The sequence below is a fragment of the Lepisma saccharinum genome, chromosome 13 (assembly GCF_977018435.1).
Source record: "Lepisma saccharinum chromosome 13, izLepSacc3.1, whole genome shotgun sequence".
Classification (NCBI taxonomy): domain Eukaryota; kingdom Metazoa; phylum Arthropoda; class Insecta; order Zygentoma; family Lepismatidae; genus Lepisma; species Lepisma saccharinum.
Window position 1 is genome coordinate 1,353,149 of NC_139241.1, and position 21,853 is coordinate 1,375,001.

General features: G+C 40.5%; 1 protein-coding gene across 5 annotated transcripts in view; it reads left to right on the plus strand.

The window, feature by feature from the left end:
- The window catches only part of LOC145997132 (putative aarF domain-containing protein kinase 2), a 292,541-nt gene that overhangs the window by 248,023 nt on the left and 22,665 nt on the right, over positions 1-21,853 (plus strand). For all 5 annotated transcript variants that reach the window (XM_083133767.1, XM_083133766.1, XM_083133770.1 and 2 more), the window contains exons 7-10: positions 1,028-1,145; positions 3,692-3,919; positions 6,050-6,283; positions 11,892-12,017. In XM_083133767.1, coding sequence (XP_082989893.1) covers positions 1,028-1,145; positions 3,692-3,919; positions 6,050-6,283; positions 11,892-12,017 — 706 coding nt within the window. The remainder of the gene's footprint in view (positions 1-1,027; positions 1,146-3,691; positions 3,920-6,049; positions 6,284-11,891; positions 12,018-21,853) is intronic.

Here is a 21,853-nt window from a genome sequence, read left to right on the forward strand (position 1 = left end):
AGCACCACTGCCCGTAGCCTATGCCCTGCCATCTAGTTTTGAAAATTGAAACAAGGCAAATAGCAATCCTTTTTGGCAAATTGTTCCTTAAAATCTTTCATAGATGTCACCAGTGTCGCCAGAGAAAAAGCAGACAAAGGGAACAGAATACGTCATTAAGTTTCACCCCATTGATTGGTTTTTCTTGCATCTGTAGGTGCTGTTGAATTCTCTCATTGATGGATCTGGCGAAGCAACGAGCCTTGCATTTACACTCTGCATCATAGACACCTGGTTTCTCGAGGTGGGAGAGGAAGTATAGTTTGTGTTTGTTTAGTTTGTCGGCTATTTTGGCAGTTGGTTTGTGCTCTACTTGGGAATTAATAGAACAAACTAAAAACGGCTTCGGAAACCATGAGTGCTAAGGTTCTCTGTAATTATTTACTGCCGCATCTCTCATTTCCTAAAATATGAATAAGTATTGTATTCTTGTTAACCAAAACAAGACACAATAAATATGTCATTATGTCCCTAGTCACATGCGCATAAAGCGGAACAAAGCAGACGATGCTGCTGCCAAGTCTGCCAGCCAGCAGCCTACAAAGTGTTTTTCCTTGTTGCCTTCTTGACACTTGGCAGGAAAAGTGGGATGCGGTAATGGAGAACAAGCTTCAGGCTATTAAACCCACCGTAGGTGCATGGCGTTCCTCGTCCCGTCCCTCTCGTCGAGAAGAAGTTCTTACTTGGCTGCATATCGAACACAGCCTTCTTACACATTGCCACTTGCTGCAAGGGCTGGACCCTCCATTGTGATGTGCTTGTAATGTCGTTTTAAGTATTCAGCATATTCTTGTTGAATGCGCCGATCTTGCTTTCCTCGGGCAGACTTTAATCTTCCCAACTACGCTCCTTATTTTAACATTTTAAGTAAGAATTTTAGATAAGTGGATATTTCCCTGTTTATATTGAAGGGTGCAAATTGGCCATATGTGCTAATGCACCCAACAATTTTAATTCAATCAATAAATCATTTACTATGTCGTTGCAGGAGAGACCTGGCTATTTTAAAGACCGGGGCCTGGTTCTTGACTTTTACATTCCCAAAGCTGCGATGGCTCAGTCTTCCAGAGTGTGTGGATGATTTTGGACATGTGATGTCTGCCCAGGTATGTTTTCTTTACTGTTGACCAAGGCAGTCTTTATTTACGTAAAAAACACTATACGGACAACTCTTTCACTTTATATCAGGGTCTTCTTCAGACTAAAACAAATTCCTTGGTCAACAGCTTTAGTGTTTTTGCAATGGAAACAAGGTTTAATTACATTACCATTAGAAAATTTGTTTTCCATCAGAGAATGAAATTTCCTTTTGATTTCTACAGTTCCATGCTAAGGTACTAAATCTACGCCAGTTGAAATTATCAGTTGCAATGTATAATAACTTAATTTCCAGTCGCTGCAGTGGCGACTCGTTGCTTTTTCGGAGTGTAGAAAGAAGTTATAGAAAACCGAGGATGGTTTGAAAAATGGGTTCAATTACATTCACACGTCTTGGTTGTACTACCCATTGCATTTAGAATGTTAGCTGCAGGCATATCCTCAAGGTGTGGCAGGGGTCCTTGCTCCTCACTTTGAACTACGAAATATTTAAATGTGAACCTATAAAAAATCGACAAAAATAACATTGACGATATTTCAGTTTTTGCAAGAATTTATACTTTCTTCCTTCTCTCCCTGTCGTGTGGATTGACGACAATAAAAACTGTTGCTTAAACTTCGAAATTATGCTAAATGCTTCTAAATTGTGGTAGGATTTATTATTAATTATTTTTTTTTCGGATAATTGTAATTCTGCATCTGCTTTTCTAGAATTTTGAACTTGCATTACTTATTTTTAACAGTTATGTAATAGTGTAAATTTCCCCCCAAAATTGTTTAAAATGGTGCAGCAAACAACATGGGTTCAACATCGAACATGAAAAGGTTTGAGAAAATTGTTTACCTCAAACTTTCTACCGATTTCCTACCATAAAATCTCCTGATGAACTAAATCGGGCAGGATGAAGAAAAGATAGTGGATGGATTGTGACATGGTTGTATAAAAGCTTTCCGCTGGATCGGCATACTCCCTTTCGTTTGAAACACGTCCGCTGGTGAATCAGAAATAAGATTTGGTCATAATTTTATTTTTATTTCTTGAAAACATATTTCTTTGAATTTGATTTCCCTCTCCCAGGGATTGGCATTTGCAGATTATGCTAGAAACGGTGCTAAGTGCCAACAAAGATCAAATTGTGCTTGGTTTAGTAACATTTTGTTGGGGTTGGCATCGCTGATTGAGGAACGTCTTGCTGGTTCCTCGATCTTTGTAACCTTTCCCCACTCCCTTGCACTGCCCCTTCACCCCCCACACATCTGTTTGTTGGATGACCGCTGAAGTTCCTCAGCGAGCGGCAGAAAACCCCTGTCCATCGTCTTTGGACTACTACTGGAGCGACCGAGAGCAGTCAACTCTTGACAGTAGCTAACCTAGGCTATTGTACGTACATTGCACTCATAATTTTATAACACGCATTAAACTCCTAAAAAAGTAGAGAACTGGAAATAAGTAAAAATGAACTGTAGGAAGTTCCTCACTTCCTACATGGAGGAATCGCCCCTGGGCAAGCTAATACACCAGCAGCTGTCCAGGCCAGTGAAATACAACATGCTTGCTTTGGTTAAAGTTCTGTTGGACCTTCGTCACCACCAGATTTTTTTTTTAAAAAAATCTCTTTTTTCAAAGAACCGTTATGATATTTCAAAATCTCAAATATTGCATCAGCTTAGAATTCTTTATACAGCATTGATGTGAATTTCCGTGTGGTTTGCTTTCACCGTTATCTAGATATTCTCAATAGTTTAATGTAGGGATGGGATGATATGAAATTCTGGCCAATACCAATACTCCGATATAAAGGGTAATTCAAAATTAATAGTGCAACTTCACACAGTTATTATGATGTTACTATTTATAATAGAAAATCAGACAAGGCATCAATGTAAAGAAATCCTCTGGAAGTTTTATTCGCACTTAGTGGGCTTATTCTCCTTAGGCGATGCTCCACCAGGATCGCCAGTGTCGCAAAATGGCTAATGACCAGTAGAAGGCGTATTGTGAGTTGGAGCTATCGAGAACTGATTCAATCACAATGGTGCAAAGACATTTCCCTTGTGTTTCGGTAGTAATGCATGTGATTTACCCTTCCACAAGATTTGCCAGTTACATCTGCGAATTGTTAGTGCCTTTGAAACTGTTGACAACGACTTTCTGTCTCGTGCATAGCAAGCACTTGATTATCGTTTTTACCTTTTCCGCGTTACACGTGGTTCCCATGTTGAATTTTTATAATGTGAGTCACGTGAGTAAAACTTCCAGAGTTCTCCTTTATATTGATGCCTTGTCTGATTTTCTATCATAAAATAGTAACGTCATAAGAACTGTAAAGTTGAACCATTAATTTTGAATTACCCTGTATAATCTCAGAAAATACATGAAGAACCTGAATGGTTTATTGACCTCCTTAATAGAGGTGTATTTCCAGGTGACTGCAGTGCAAAGGAAGTTACATATTTAGACATTTACTTGTTTAAAAAAGTAGGAAGTGTATCTTTAAAGTAATATTTCCAATTTCATGCGTCCCAAAACAGTAAGAAACATAATTATTTCCAGGTGAATATGACCATGGAGGCAAAAAACTTGGAGAAGTTTGCAAAGAATTTCAGCCAGACAAAAGCAGTTAAATTCCCAAAGCCTCTGTGGCCGCTCGTGCACCCATGTGTCCTCGTGGAGACTTACGAGGAGGGGCAGCCGTTGTTAAAGTACGTCACCGAGGAGGAGGATACCAAAGGGTGGAAAAGTACTCTAGCGGAAATTGGCGTAGACACGTTGCTAAAAATGGTAGGTGAGTAGAGAAAATGTCTTGTTAAGATTATTTCTCAATACTAGTTTTTTAGTTCATTTTTTTTATTTTGTTTTGTATTGCATGGGTAAAATTGGATAGCTTCATGTACCAAATGTTGCAACACTGATCCACATATCTTCATTTATACCGATTGATTGATTTGTATTGGTATTCAGTGGGAATGGGCATCGGTTCAAAGTGCTATCAGCTCAGCCCTACTCAAAATAAGCAGGCAAAAAGGGCACTAAAAAAGCAGTGATGTTCAAAATAGGCATGTATGGTCTGAAACTGTTCTTAAATGTAAAAGCCTACATTTTCTGCTCAAGGAACAAAAGGCATCTTAGGGCAAATCCTCGCCTACTTATGACATATTATTGCATAAAATTATAAAACAATTCTCAGATTTCAGTCTCAATGTTTCTCAAAAGTTGGCACTGCTGTGTCTGAACATAATTTACATTAAGACTTAGCTGATACCACCTTGACCTCATACTGATATCCTTTCCCGATGGCATAATGGAAAGGCTGTCACCTTGTAATGAAGGAGTTACAGGTTGAATCCATTGTGGAGGCACATAGTGATTCTGTTCTTACTTTAAATGTAACTCCTGTTCTGATTAGTCTGTCTGTGAATAAAGTGGAGTTAAAACAAACTTTGTCTCAAAGCGGAAACACAATCTTTACGTATGCAATACTAAAAACATGTTTGCTGCATCCATCATGAATGTTTTTAACTTTAAAATTGTATTCACCGTTTAATTTCATCAGTCAGTGTGTGTAAAATTAAAATGTAAATGAGAATGAACACAAAGTGAACTTTGTCACTGACACCAATGCCAACACTCTTACCAATTCCTATCGATAGTGATTTCATTTCATTTCATTTCTTTATTAGTCCATCACAGGACCTAAGTCCCATTTATGCTGAACATAATGTACACAAAGATAATTTTAACAATATACACAAATGTTAATAATGTTAAGGTTTATGATAGTGTGACAACATATATATACAGTTAAAACTCCTTTACAGACAAATCTGATAAAATATAATGTTTTACAAAATTTTGCACCTGATAGCATACCATGAATCAAAAAATATATCCAAATCCTGCACTAACACTAATTCATTAAACGATTCCTGAACTCTTATTATTGGAGAGTTTCTGTGTATGTTTAACCTAAGAATGGCATGTAGAAAGGTGTTCTGTTCCTCCCTGTAAAAGGTGTTACTTGGAACTTTATTCTCTCCAACAGCTCAGAACATAGCCAACCTTGTCTTACTAATTTACGCAAAAATATTAGATCATTAAATACTCTTCTTTCTTTCAAGGTATTGATACCAAAATGGCTACATAAAGTTACATAATTTCTATTATGATATTCAATATCGCTTTTAAAACACGACCATTTGCATTTGTACCTTTTCCACTGCATCTTCCCAAGTCTTATTCTTGAGGATTCCAGATTGAACTGCAATATTCTAACATCAGGCAAATTAGTGAGATGTATATCCTATTTACCGTTGAGACTGAAAAATTATGCAAATAGTTTCTCCTGATAAAACCTACAAGCTTCAGACTTCTTTTTATGATCACTTGATAATGACAATTAAATGTTAAGTCAGAAGTAAAAGTAATGCCTAAATATATGTCATTGTTTGTTCGTTGAATTATTTTATTGTCTATACTACAGTCGTAAGAGATACTAACTATTGTAACTATTTAAAGTGGTCAGAATATTTATAAATTTTAATATGTAGGTTTTGCATTTGAAGTATGTCATAATTAATGTATCTTTGTGCACAGATAGGCTGATCATGTTTTGATGTGAAGTTGCTATGTAAATGAATCGTAACTCGTGACTTTCTTCATGATGGTTGCGGTAAACGCAGTTTAAAATTACTTACGTGAAATTTAGAAGATTTTGTACTTCCGCATTGCACAATTTAATGGTTCAATCCTATTAATTTCGAAGATCCACTGTCTTCATTCACAAAAGGGTAGACAGTGGATCTTCGAAATTAATAGGATTGAACCATTAAATTGTGCAGTGCGGAAGTGCAAAATCTTCTAAATTTCACGTAAGTAATCGTGACTTTCTGTTTGCTTCCAATTGCATTGCAGGTGTTTGAGGATAACTTCACCCACGGGGATCTCCACCCAGGCAACATGTTGGTTCAGAAGTGTGAATCTTCCAGGGCAGAGAAGAAATCTGTGATTCCTTTGTTCAGAGCTCGGAAGATCTCCACGGACATCTCGCCGTGCCTCGTCATCCTGGACTGTGGAATAGTCACTGCTCTGGACGATTACTTCAGAGGCCCCTTCAAGAACATGTTTGCTGCCATTGCAACAGGAAACGTAAGTTTCTTTTGCAGCTTTTGTGTAATAATTGAGACTTATACTGCTCGCAATTCAAACTAACTGCTGGGAAACAACGAATCAGTGATCAGTTGAATTCTCTTCAACTGACATCGGACATTCTCACGTCACAAGACACCGAAAGTTCCTGACAGAACGAAACAATTGAGTGTCAGATACACAGCATGTTACGAAACATACTGTAAAATGGAGGAGGGAGGGGGAGAGTGAGAGAGAGAGAGAGAGAGTTGAACAGGGCCATTACTGGATAAAAGTTGTACAATAGTGCACCCAAACATTGTACAAACAACTGACAAAAACAGATGTACGCTTGGCAACATTGTAACGGGAGAGCAATGTTACCTCTACAGATTTTACTTCGCAACTGAGGAGGTTGACACTCATCGAGCCACGCACCCCTGAAGACGATTGTTGCACAGCTAGAGAGCTATGTAAGTCAGGTGCCAGTTGGGCTTGCCATCAGTATAGTAGCACTGAGTGGATGCCAGTGCCAGTGTGTCGGTATTGGAAATTGTTGATGAGATGCTTCTAGAGTTGGAGTGTCTTGACACTTTCATGGATTCTAACATGATAATTATAAATCCTCAGAATTGCTTGGAATTGTTAACCTTTTCAAGTATTGGTATCAGCGACTATCAATAACAATATTGTCAGTTGTATCAGTATTAGTTTAAAATGGACCAGCTCTTCCCTAGACTTTACATTCACAACCAAAAATCCAATATGCTGACCAAGACAGAATTTTATATTATTTTAAAACATAAACTAAACATTAAGTTTCAACCATCTAGCAAGGTCTTCTTCAGACTCTGTACCAAATAGAAATGAAATAAGGTACAAAACACGAAGATATATATACACAAAAATCACTCCCCTCCAGAAAAAAGAAAGAAACAACTTTCTAATATTCTTGTGTCTGGAGGGGAGTGATTTTTGTGTATATATATATATCTTTGTCTTTTGTACCTTATTTCATTTCTATTTGGTACAGAGTCTGAAGAAGACATTGCTAGATGGTTGAAACGTAGCATTTAGTTTATGTTTTAAACTAAAATTAAATTCTGTCTTGTTCAGCATATTGCATTTTTGGTTATCATGGAAACAAGGCTTAATGGTGTTAACATTTACATTCATAATCTTTAACCTTTAAAGGCCAGTGTGATGTACAGCAGTTTGCCAACATGGTTAAAAATCATTTTTGATGATTTTTTATTTTAATTGATTTATTTTTAATTTAAAAAAAAACAGTTAAAATATTGCTTGTATGGTTTTTGTCACTATACATATAGATGTTTTTATATATATATAGAAAGGATTTTTCTGGTAAACAGCCCTGCAAAATATTTGAACAGTTTGATTAAAGCAAATAAAAAAATATATGTAAATATACATTTTTCTGTGTCTGTTTCTGATACTGTATATGAACCTACTATAGAAATGTTTGTTGAGTGGGTTAATGAAACTATAATAATTTCAGTAACTTTTCTTCCAGTGAAAATAAAACATTCTGAATGTACTATATAAATGTTACATGAAATATTTTTTGTAGTCTTTGTAACTGAATTTTGTCATTTTTTTAATAATTGTTTGCAAAATATCAGCTGCCATGTTTGTTTACAGTTTAATGATAATGACACTATTTACAGCATAACATGATTAGTACTTTGTATATTTTTCTACACAAAATGTTTGCTAGTTTTGCCTATAAAAATTCTTAAATTTTAAATCAATAGAATTAAAGTGTGTTTACAGTTTACATATTCCATTTCCTTTCGTATGAGTTTGACCCCACCCATCCTTACATATACACCCGCCCCAAAATGACTTCGGACCTCATAACAAAAGCACAAAAAATACAGAAAATTCATGTGAAAAGCTATTATAAAGCTATTAAATACAGCAAAAAATGCATACATAAGTATGGAGTCATGTTGCCTTTACTTTTGAGAACCATTTGGATGCGCTTGGGCATGGAATCACTAAGACTTCGGAAGTAATTTAACTCGATGTCAATGCACCACATTTTCTTCAGTTCTGTTTGGAGGGTCGGTAGGTTCTGAATCATATTCTTTCCCAGGAATTGCTTCATATGATGCCAACAATTTTCAATTGGGTTGAGATCGGGCTATTCCCAGGCCACTCTAACATCTTTATCTGTTGTTCCTCAAGCCATTTCCTTACCTTCTTAGTCGTGTGACAAGGAGCATTATCATGCATGATCGCACTCCTGGATCTGAAGCATATCCGGTAAATGTTCCTTAAGAACGTTGATATATTGATCTGTGTTCATCGTCACGTTTTGCGGTAAGAAATATAAACCTGTCCTACCCTTTTCACCTGAAAAACACCCCCACTCCATTACAGACTGGGAGTGCCTAACGGTTGGAACCGTATACTTTGGGTCGTATCGATCTGAAGATGACGGACGTCGAACCTTAGCAGCTCCCATTCGGAACAGTTGGAATGAGCTTTCATCGAAAAACATGACTTTCCTCCACTGTGCTGGTGTCCAGTGTGCATATTTCTTTGCAAAAGCAAGACGGTCTTTCTTTATGCGGGCGGTGAGTAGTGGCTTCTTAGCAGCAATACGACACAGCAAATCCAAGTCCTGTAAACGGTGCTGGATCGTGCGAACACTAACGTTTTCCAGCAGACTCAGGTGCATTTCTTTAAGTTCTGACGCTGTCAGTTGAGGGTTTTTGTTTATTTCTCATTAGGAGAGCGTCTGTAGATTTGGTTGTTTTTCTTTGCCTCCCACCACCGAATTTGTGCCTTGGAATGACAGTCGGAGGCAGTCCTCTGGCGGCTGCCAGTACCTTCATTATGGTTGATTTTGCACGACCTGTTTGTTTACGTATCGTCTTTATCGGGACGTTTTCACTTCGCCATGCAATAATGCTGTTTTTTTCCACACTACTACAATACTTTCCCAGCATATCACAAATACACTTGTACAGTAGTCAAATATCCAACACAAATACAGTAGGAAAATATCCAACACAAAGTGCACGACACGAAAACACAGCAATTTATGTCACACACTACAGCAGAAAGTCACCCTGCCTGTGTCAACTAACAATACGAAATGAAATGAACTCTCTTATCAGCAGTAATACACTGTTGCCAGATGTGCTCATGCAGAAACAATTCCATGTTCGAAACAAAACATCACTAGATACAAGGCTACAAAGTGATAGACCACTTATTACGGGAGATTTCACATGAGGTCCGAAGTCATTTTGTAGCGGGTGTATTTTGTTTCCTTTGTTAGAGTCTAATGAACGCCATTAAATGATTACAAGATTAATGTACTTCCACCAAAAGTGATGATATCTACAAATTCCTTATGAACATTATTCTATAAATTATTTCTTTAAAGAGATTTAAATCACTGATATTTTTTTAATTCATCTGATTTACCAGGTTGTCCCAGAAGTCCTGCACCATATAATGGGGAAAATAAAACAGAATATCAGAAACAAAGACAGACTTTTTTCAGCAAAGTACAGGCCTCAATGTTTGATTACCTTCACCCATCTCTGCGATAACAGTTCAATCTGTTGGCGATACCAGGTGGCAGGTTTAGGATTGAAAAACTCACGACAGGCAGAATTAACCTCATAATATGAATTGAAGTGCCGGCCACACAGGAAATGTGAGAGAGAGTGAAACAAACCGTAATCCGATGGTGCAACTTCCAGACTATAGGCGGGATGAGGTAACAACTCAAATCCGTCAAGCTCAGCCAGGGTGTTTGTCACTCTTCGAGACCGGTGACTCGGAGCATTGTCAATTTGCAGCAGTAACCTCTTCCTCCTCATTAATGCCGGGTACTTCTCATTCAGAATGGCATACACTCGGCGTAATTGTTCAAAATACAGTTCACCTGTTACAGCACGACCTTCTGGAACTCATAATGGACAATCCCGCCAATATTCCACCACACACTCAGCATGAGCTTTTTCCCAAATCTGTCCTGTTTCACATGGGCGATGTTTTCCTGTCCTCTTTTCACCCACTGTTTATGTGTATCAGGGTTTTTCACAAACACCCACTTCTCGTCTCCTGTCACAATTCTCCTCCAAAAATGAAGATCACGTGGGTTTTGTAGCAATGTCTGGCAAATTGCAACTCTGCGCTGGACATGCACCTCTGTCAGCTTGTGCGGACTTTGTCGCGCTGTTTATTGGTGTAATCCATGTCATGCAAGCGACGGTTCACTGTCAATTTGGATGCCTCAACCACTCTTGTTAACACAAGTGTGCTGGATAGTGGTGTAGCATTCACAGCATCCTGCAGAGACTCGTTAATGTCCATCAGAGGTCGTCCCGTGCGGGGCTTGTCTGTGAGGGGTACATCACCTGAAGCGATTTTTTTTAAACCAACGGGAAGCTGTCGATTGATTCACCATTTCTTCGTTCTCCACAAGACAAATTTCCTCCGCTGCCGCTTTTGCTGTTAGTCGTTTTTTCCATAAAAAACGTAGCACTGCACGAAGTGCAATTTGGTCCTCACTCATCGTGCCCACTTTAACTTCACGGGAACACTTGCTAGACATGCAGTGCATGCCTTCACTTGATCCAACGAACCTGTCCTCTATGCCTGCCAACAGCCTTTCACCGGTGGCGCCACCTACCCTTGCAAACTTCACCTCGTGGAGTTGTGTGTGCTGATGGTGCAGGACTACTGGGACAGCCTGGTAAATCTTGATTTCAGTCACGATTTAAATCAACCTGATTAAATCAATTCACCTTATAGGTCGCTAATCATGAATCATCAATTCTCTTGTTTCAGTGCATTTGCTAATTCTTAAACATTATGCACCACTTCTAGACACTTGCCGCATTCATAACACCTTCACCATAGATTGTAACAAACCTCCAACGAATGCCACGGAGTCTTAAACTTTTCTTAAAACAAATCATGCCACCCTTCACAGTTGACTAACTAACTCTCTAGCCTTCTTAAACCCGAAGGTTCATGGCTGCAGCAACATAGGCCTTCCATCTTTCCCTATCTTGAGCAAGTTCTATATACTCTTTTCCATCCCTACCGATTTCCCTTAGGTCCATCTCAACGTTGTCCCTCCATCTTCGTCTTGGCCTTCCTACAGGTCTCTTACCATCTGGTTTCCCAACAAGAATCCTGTAAACTCCTCTTTCCTCTCCCATTCGTGCCACATGGCCTGCCCACCTAAGTCTTCTTGATTTAATTATTCTAATAATATCTGGACATGAATACAAATTATGTAGTTCTAAATTATGTAACCTTCTCCACTCACCTGTCTCCTCATCCCTTTTAGGTCCAAATATTTTCCTAAGGATCTTATTTTCAAATACTCTCAATTTATGTTCCTCTTTCAATGTAAGGGACCAAGTTTCACATCCATATAATACTTCACAGTTGGCAGGATTTGCAATTCGTACATTCATTGTTATAGCTCGTTACACTCACCACGTGAATTGGTCTGTAGCACCAACTGCACCAGGCTACTATCTGGATGAATAACTCTCATTAAGACACATGAAATGACAATTCTCTTCTCAAGACAACATGTCCTGAATTCAATCTTTAAATTCACTTTCAGGGCAAGCGGGTGGCTGAGATATTCCTGAAGTATTCCAAGCACCAATGTGAGGATGAAGAGGGCTTCAAGACCAGCATCAGCAATTTAGTCACGACCACCCTGAGCAACACCCTTAGCTTGAAGGAGGTAAGCGGATGTTTATTAAAATCAAATTTCATTTTAGGGTATTTATAGGGACACATATTTGTGGTAAATAAAAGATCAAGTTTTCGGTACAAAAACTGAACAAATGTCATGATCAAAAGTGCATTTCAGTATTAAAATGGAGAATAATATCCTAAATTTGATTTAATAACTATACTTATTGTACAAAATAATTTCCTTTGGTACATGTAGTTATCACAGTATTAAGTTTACTTGGGTGTAAAGATGTCCGTTTTTGCTTCTCAATTATTTACAGGCTGGCACATAACCAGGAGGGCTGAGTGGCTAACCCCCTCCCCCCTGAAATCCTACAAATGGCTTATGTAAATAGTCTATAGTGGTAATAAAATGTTACTTACTTAGCAGGATTAAACATCTTGCATAATAAACTGTAATATACTGAGAAATTCATCTTCAGGGCTTCTACCCTCCTCCCACTTTTTTGCCTTTCGATGGCAGCTGCTGAGTGATGAGCCCTCCGAAAATAAAATTCTGGCTATGGGACCAATTTTCCATGATTTTGCATAATTCTGACTTCGGAAAGTGTTGTGTTGGTAAACAAACTCTAAATTTCATGTTGAAAATTTTGTAGTTCATTTTGTATCATTGCTTTACAAAACATGGCAGCAAATCATTGGGCTTCCCATACGTCCGGGATTAGCTCGGACAGTCCTGGTTTTTTAGAGCTGTCCGGGTTTGCAAAATGTCCGGGGTTTTGAGAATCTGAACATGAAAGTAGCTACCAGTATAGAATATTCACGACAAAAATTTATGACCGGCAAGGATAGATTACACCTTTTCTGATTTACAAGAGAGTGCACAAGTTGTTAATGCAATTGTAAAAGATGCCGTAAATATTGATGACCTATTTGATGAAGAAGGTAATTCAACACCAAACGGTAGGTTGTGGTTCAAGTTCTGAAAAAGTACCAGATAGTAGGGGCATTTGGACAGTTCTGAATAATCATTTGGGGCTCGAATCATCATTTGGGGCTCGTCGTAGCCTTTTATGATGTATATTTTGAGGACAGAGTTGGCAACACTGTGGGCCCTTGTCGTAGCTTTTTATGATGTATATTTTGAGGGCACAGAGTTGGCAACACTGTGGGCCCTTGTCGTAGCCTTTTATGATGTATATTTTGAGGACAGAGTTGGCAACACTGTGGCCTATTACTGTAGCCTTTTATGAGGGGGGTCCATTGCTCTTTGTTTACATCTGGCAACACTGCCGTAGATTCTTTGACAGTGTTGTTAACCTACTGGGTTTTTCACTGTAAATTTTTATTAAAGGGCCTAAGGGGGGTCCATGTACTCTTTATGTCTGGCAACACTGTTGGGGGCTTATGTTGGCAACACTGTGGGTTTTTACTGTAGCTTTTTATGAGGGGGACCCATTGCCCCCTTTTTATATTTGGCAATTTTATTGGATGTTTTTTTTTGAGGCTTGGGTTTTGCCAACCTATCCGAAGAAAATTCCACTATATGATCTTTCACTGGCTAAGCTAACCTACAAATAGGAATTGGCAGCACTGACAAAACTCAAATTATTATTTGAGCCTCGAATTATTATTTGATGCTCGAATTATTATTTGAGGCTCGAAAACGAATCGCTAAATATAAAATAAAATAACAATGCCTATGAACCTGTTTGGCTTCAGGAAGCAGGCTATGGAGGCATTCGCCCAAAGTGCACCGTCGCCACCTGCGAGCTTGGACCTGTTACCCTCCCTATTATCTAAACTCAACGGTTTGTTGATTATACACTTGAATAGCATCCTGACCCAGTACGACGAGGATGTGGGCAAGACTTTCTACATATTCAACAACAACTTGAATTATTACCAATTCCCCATCTCCGGCAAACTGCAGTTTGACATGAATCCCGAGAATAAAGGAGAGGCCAAAATTTCCTCCGGCAAGAACATCTATCGCATCAAACACGATAGGATGAACAGTACCACCACGTACGATGTATCTGCTGGCGATCGCCTGTATATAGAGCTCTTGGACGACTACGACAAACTCATCCCTCTTTTCATAGAAATGAAAATTAGCTATCCTATAATAAATAACAATAATGCCTAACGATATTTTTGGCCACACGAAACGCGACGACCATGGCAACGAGCTTCTCATGCTCGACGTCAGGGTTAAAAAGCTGCGAAGCGACCTGCAGGCCCTCCAGTCCACGCTCAACTCCGGCCTCCAGTCCGAGATAGCCAGCTTGCAGTCTCAGTGCCTGGACCCTGTACTCAAGATTGATGCAGAGCTAAAATCGCTGCTGCAAAAATACACCGACCTTGCGTCGATAGACAATCTCGACAAGCTGGCACTGAGTGTGGGCAATCTGCAGAACGAACTTCTGAAGCTGCAACAAACGCAAACCTCAGACGTTGAACAGCTGAAACAACGCTTGCAGGATCAAACAAGCAACATCCAGACCGAACTGCAAACTATCATCCAAAGCATTAAAACACAAGGCGACTACGATCGCGTGAACGCTAGTATTGCTAAATTGCGCGAACAGTTTCAATCTTTCGAAATCCCTACGTTGGAAAGCATCAAGGCTGAGCTTCAAACGGATGCTTTGCAGGCGGCCATCAACGAAGTAAAAACTAAACTCCAAACGCTGGAGGATTTTATCAACAATCTACCGTCGTCCAGCGAACTGAACGCCATTGCCCGTAGCGTGGCCAACATCAAACTCCAACTTGAGACCTACGAGGATTTCGGGAAGCTGCAAGGCACCATAACCCATATTGAGGATGCTCTTGCTGTCATTAGAAATGATCTGGCGAACGTTCACGATGAGCTGGAAACCAAACTGCCGGGCATCAGGGATACACTGGCCAACGTCCAACAGCAAATCGCTAAACTGGAAAATCTGAATGCAGAATCCGAGTTGTCTCATTTCCATCACTTGATCGACGACATACAGACTAAGTTGGAAACCCTGCAACAATCTACTCCCACCCAGGATGACATAACGCAACTGCAAGAAGGCATACGTGCTGCTGCCGATGCCTCCGAGTTGGACGCGGTGAAAAAAGCTTTGGAATTGCTCCAAAACACGGTGGCCACCCTGCCTACTTCTCAGGAATTGAAAAGCATGAAGAGAACTCTCAACCGAATACTCAAATCCGACGACATCAAAAACATCCAATCCGAAATTGAATCGATACGGGGGTCTGTCGCGACTTTACCTACCAACCAGAACATCACCGAGCTGCATGAATTGTTTGCGGAAATTAGAACCCAGGTCCACGACCTTGTAATACAGAGCTCCAAGTTGACGCTTGTAGAAAGCCTGCAGCAGATTATTACCAGCGTGAAAGAGCAAATTGGGAGTATCGAGGCAAGTCAGGAATCGACTATAGCTAATTTCAGCACCCAACTACATGACTTAAATGAAAAATTCAAGAGCCTTATTGTCGATGTAAAGATCAAACCAAACTACGACACTGTTGTTCATGCTATCGAGGAACACCTGGAATCGGTAAACGGCAGATTGGAGGATGTGGAGACTGAGGTTCGAACCAACGTAAACACTCTAAATGCCAGCATCGACAATCTCAAGTCTACGATTGTCATCGAACTGTACAGCATACCAAACAGAGAGTTCTCCTCCCCTTTCAATCCAGGTTACAAACTCTACATGTTGACTCCTGCAAAAGCCTATCATCAATTTTTCCTCGCTGGCACACTTCAGTTCGTCAAGGTTTCCTACTGGTCTTTGCCTCACGCAACCCACTACCCAACCATGACCGTGACGAACATTGGCGATGAGCCTAAAATAAGAGGAGTTGAGCTGGTCGATTTCACACACCCCGAAAGTCGCGAGACTGCCTATGCCGAAGATGCCACTCAAATTATCGACATAGAAATAGGTGACAAGCTGTATATAGAAAACCCAGCATTGTCTGCAGCCAGAAATCCCATCCAGGCTATATTCTTATTTTCGCATCATGTCTAGGCAGGGTATCGTGAACGAGCTGCATAAACCTGCACGACGAAACTACTAACGACTAGCGGTGGTGACCAAAGGTGTGGATGACCTTTGGCAGGCTGTCCTTGTGGAAATGAGTAGCGGCAACCTAAAAAATTTACATAAAATCAACAAAGGATACAAGTATCTTCTTACTGTTATAGATACATTTTCAAAATTTGCGTGGGCTTTGCCCCTCAAGGCTAAAACAGGTGTGTGCGTAATGGAAGCATTCAAAACTATTTTCAATGAAAGTGGCAGGCGACCTCGATTTCTTCAAACGGATAACGGAAAGAAATTTTACAACTCGATATTTCAACAGTTTGTTCAGAAGCAAAATATTCAACATTACTCGACTTTCAGTCACATCAAAGCCAGCATAGTGGAACGTTTTAACCGTACTCTCAAAACACGCATGTGGAAACGATTCACGCTTCAAGGTAACCACAAGTGGGTCAATGTGCTTCCGGAACTCGTAAACGACTATAATCACAGTTTGCATAGCACGATACGCATGAAGCCTGCCGATGTCAGCAAGTCTGATGAGGCACAATTGATCTCTACTGTTTATTGCCCCAAGTACCGGCCTACTAACAAAAAACCGAAATTCAAAATTGGAGACCAAGTAAGAATTAGTAAATTTAAGCGCATGTTTGAAAAAGGCTTTACCAAAAACTGGAGTACGGAACTTTTCACTGTTGCTCGATTGTTACCCGGTAACCGTCACACGTATATAATAAAAGATAATCGCGACGAAATTTTGAAAGGGCGATTCTACGAGGAGGAACTCTCTAAAACAAAATACCCCAATACGTATCTTATCGAAAAAGTATTACGTAGAAAAGGTGACAAACTGTTGGTGAAATGGTTGGAAAAAAGTTGGATCGACGCAAACGAGGTGATTGTGTAACGGGTGCTTGGGATGTGGTGAGGCGACTACCAGATTTTCCCCCGGAGCGTCAGGCTAGGAAAAACGGCAAACTGTTGCCGGACAACATTCGCTGCCTTATTGTCGGACCTTCAGGGTGTGGGAAAACAACTTTACTTATTGATAATTTTCTTCTTGCTCCCGACTGGTTAGATTGGAAGAACAGGCACTTGTATGTTTTTTCCAAAAGTTTGGAGCAAGCAAAATATCAACAGCTGACAAAACTGTACGAAGGGCTGAGCATAGCTACCTTTGCCTCCGAAGTAATGCCACTAGACTGCTGCCATGAAAATTCGGTGGTGGTCTTCGATGATGTCATCCTGGAGAACCATAACGAAATTCGCAATTTTTTTACACAGGGGCGGCACAGAAGCATGGACTGCTTCTACCTTGCTCAGACTTTTTCTAAAATTCCCAAGCAGCTTCTCCGAGACAACGCTAATTTTATTTGCTTGTTTCGTCAAGACCACACCAATTTAAAACATGCTTACGATGATTATGTAGGCGGGGACATGAACTACAATCAGTTTTCCAAATTTTGCTCTTCATGCTGGAATCAAGATGATTTCGGATTCGCCACGATAGACATGACGAGGAAACCCAATGACGGAAAATACAGAAACAAAATAAACAACTTTCTAAACGTTGCAACGTTACAAGAAACGTCTTGACGTATTATAAATAACAAATAATGAAACGCAAACTCGCAGACGACAACTTGAAGCTGCGCGACTACCTGGCCAAACGCTTCAGGGGTTGGAAATCAGAGAATCGCGGAATTTACGAAGAGAAAAAACGACAGGACCAACCTATTATTGATGCTATAAGTGGACTAGGTAAAGACATCAAAGATGTTACCGAGCAAAATAAAGATTTAATCAACGAGCTCGTGCCACTTGCTGCTCGAAATTATGCTGTGCCTACACCGATATCCAGTATTCACACTACCCCGTTCGAACTTGGAGCTGCACCTCTGAGACGTCAGGTTCTAGGCAGTACCTCTTCGGACAAGGTAGTTGAATTAGGTCCGTTGGCGAGAGATTACCTGAGCACTGGGAAATTTGAAAAGGACGAGGTGTTTGGATTGTACCCCTCTGTGGAACTTAACAAGGGTGTGGTTTGGAAAATTGGAAAGTCAAAAGTTACGTTCGAAGGTGACGACGTGAAAATTAATTTGGGCGAGAAGAACAGCTGGACTAGGTATCCTGGCACTGTGGGCCTGTGGGAACTTATCACCAAAAAGCAACCTAAAGATTACACAGACGAGGATTACCAAAGTTACACAGAAATTTTAATCATGACGGATGCCCTGTACCAAAACAACGATGCAACACAGAATCGCGTAAAATCAAGCAGTGGAGAAAAATACAGGAACCTCATCAAGCCAATATGGAACCAGCTCAAGACTGGCAGCGGTGTCAAACTCTACAATACCCTACCTAAAGAGTTTGTTTGGGTAGACGACGTAAGGAAGCTTGTAGATCAATTGCTGGTTATCGCAGGCGAAGAAAATGCAGGCAATCGCAACTTCCACAACGAGAAGGTGGGCATCATGGACATGATTAGCACCAAGCTTAGCAACTTTATTGTCAACGACAACAAAGGTATAGGTTACCTTATCAAAATCATCAACACCCTGCCTCCCAAATTCTGGAATGTGGCCGAGGGTCGAGGTCTCGTGAACGACATCATCAACAAGCTACCCTTCGAGATGCACCTACCAGGTTACCAATACTGCGGACCGGGTACTAAACTGGAACGGCAACTGGAGAGAGGAGACAAGGGGGTAAATCTGCTGGATGCTGCATGCAAGGATCACGACATTGCTTACAACACATATACGAATTTAGATGCGCGTCACGATGCTGATAGAAAATTGGAGCATGCCGCGTTCGGGAGACTCGTCAGCAGAGACGCCTCGCTGGGTGAACGGGTTGCAGCATTGGGCACGACCATTGCCATGAATACAAAACAAAAATTGGGGTGGGGGTTGTAATTAAATAACATACAGTAAAAAAATGTCTACGCATATAACAGACTTACCAACAGAAGTGTTATACAAAATATTTACATTTACTTTCGACGATAGTCACGAGGATGTTAAAAAGCTTATTGATTTAGTTAAAATAACACCACAATTTCGCTTGCCCTGTGAAATGCTACTTCTGGATCATCTGAGAAAAATAAGCGGTGTAAAATCTTCTTCTTCTCCCTATGCTCTTTTTCGGGCTGCTGATGAAAAATTGGCTGATAAGATGGACGAACTTCACGAGTGGAGACAGGGGAGGAGACGATATACAGATGACTGGTATGCTTCAAATGCTGAAACCAGCAGGATCATCGATCACTTGATCGCATTAGGCAATGCCAAAATTTTTTTCTATAAATAACACACTGTAAAAAATCTACGAGACCAAAAAAAATATTTCTTCGATATGAGTGAAAAAATTAGTGACGTCCAGGCATTAAAACAAATGCTAAATTTGTCAGTCGAATATATAAAAATTCAGGAATTGGAAGTGGACAAACCTTATGCAATAACTTCTGGTTCAATTGTTGCAACCCAGTTTGGTCCTAAAGTACGTCTGTTGCTCAATGGACAATACAGTCTATTTTTACCAGATCGATACGCTAGCATGTTATCCGACGAGAAGCTATCCATTTTAATCGAGAACACAACTCGAATCGTGTACAAGGGGACAAAAGAACTTCTTGGTAAGAAAACAAAGCACATAATCGAATTTGTTTAATAGCTGCAAAGTATATATAAATAACATACCGTAAAAAAAATTACACGGGAGGGAAAACAAAAAATCTCGGAACATATATAAAATAACATATCGTAAAAAAAAAAAAATTACATCATGAAGGCCAAGGGTGTCGTGTACCAGATACCATATTCGAATCTGAAAATGCTGGGTGCCCTCGATGGGTTACTCACCAAGAAACAACTCAAGAAGAAACGTTCATGCTTGTCTAAAGGACACGGAATGAAATTGCTGCTTAGCACTCCACAATTGAAAAAGTTGCAGCATTCGCGGAAGCAGCAGAAGATTGGAGGTTTCATATTTAGCATTCCGGCCATCTTGGCAGCTTTGGGTGCAGTGGGCAGCTTGGCTGGAGGCAGTGCCGCTATCGCCAAAACCGTCATCGATGCAAAAAAGAACAAGGCCGAGCTGGAAGAACAGAAACGTCACAACCTGGCTATGGAAAAGAAGGGGAAAGGTGTGACCAAAAAACGAAAAAACAACCTCGATGCTTTGAAGAAATATAAAAAAAAGAAGAAGCCCTGTCCAACTTCGATATTGAATCTCTGATCGAACTGTTGGGAATAAGGAACTTTAGGGGTGTTTTCATGTCCGATTCTCTACCCTCTGCTGTAAAGAAAAAGGAGTATGGCGTGGTCAACCTGGACAGTTACAAAAATCCTGGTACACATTGGATATGCTACCTCAAAATTGACGATGACAAAGCATTTGTTTTCGATTCGTTCGGTGGCACACCGCCTGCCAGGTTGGTGAAGTATCTCAGTGTTGCCAACCTCTACTACAATGACGAACGCATCCAGGGTTTCACCGATGTTAACTGCGGCCACCTATGCCTTTCCGTTCTCGCATACATGTCTAAAATAAATAACCCCTCAGTGGAACATTTTCAGAAAGCATTGTGGTACCTACAACACCATGGGAGTGTTCCATCTTACCAGCGAGACTTCGGTCTTGAAACTCGCGTTGCATGACGACATCATCTATCCTAAATCTATTGCTCTTCGTGCATTCTACAGCATGTACCTAATACCCAATGTCACGGAGCACAATAACAAAATTACTGTTGGAAATGAAAAAATAGTTATCACGCCAGGACAGTACAATCTGTCTACCTTGCAAGCCCAATTGCCAAGAAATGTACTGCTATCTCAAAATTCTGTAACTCACAGAGTTGAAATTGTGTCTGCTACGGAAACAGTAGACCTAGGCACTGTTGGAGAGCTTCTGGGATTCGAGAACAACACAAAGCTTGAACCTGGCATCAAGCACATCGGTGCCAACATTCCTAAATTTCTAGCCATCGAGACTCTGAACATACATTGCAACGTGGCAGAAGGCATGATCACCAAATCCTCGGATGGCATCCCAGGCAGCCACAAGCAGACAGGTATCATCGCCACGTTTAAACCAAACTCTGAATTCATGGAACCGATTATATACACACCCTCACCACCGATATACTTCCCCATATCTCGTAATCGCATAGACAACATAGAATTGGCAGTGACAAACGAAAAAAATGAGGTGGTGAATTTTGCCGGAGCTACTACCACCGCCGTCGTGGAGATTAACGTATAATAAATAACAATCATGGAGCAAATCGAAAGTTACGAGTTGCAATCTTTCCCACCCAATCGTCGCACGTTCGCCAATTTGAACGAACCGAACAGGGAGATTGAATACGATGTGGACGTTGGGGATGGGTTTATTCACCCTCACAGAGCTGATTTGTATATCAAGTTTGATGTGGTGAAGAGAGACAACGGGGAAGCATTTAACGCCAATGCAAATTTAAAACTCGTGGACAATTTTGTGCCGCATCTGTTCTCGCAAGTGGAAGTTAGAAAGCATGGCACCGTCATCGATAGGGTTGACTACCCCGGGATTACTTCTACAGCTGTGGGAACACTGAAACTCTCCAAGACCGATGCAGCATACTACCAGGCAGGGGGATTCGAAGCAGATACAAAAATCAAAACTCGAAGCCACACAGTACTGTTTCCCATGCGCTTGCTTCCAGGCTTTTTCTCCGACTACACGGAGATTATGTGGAAGGGTGGCTTGCGCGTCACTTTTCGCAGAAGCGCCAACGACAACGATGTGCTGATGCGTTACAGCACCTTGGGTGCAGACGGTG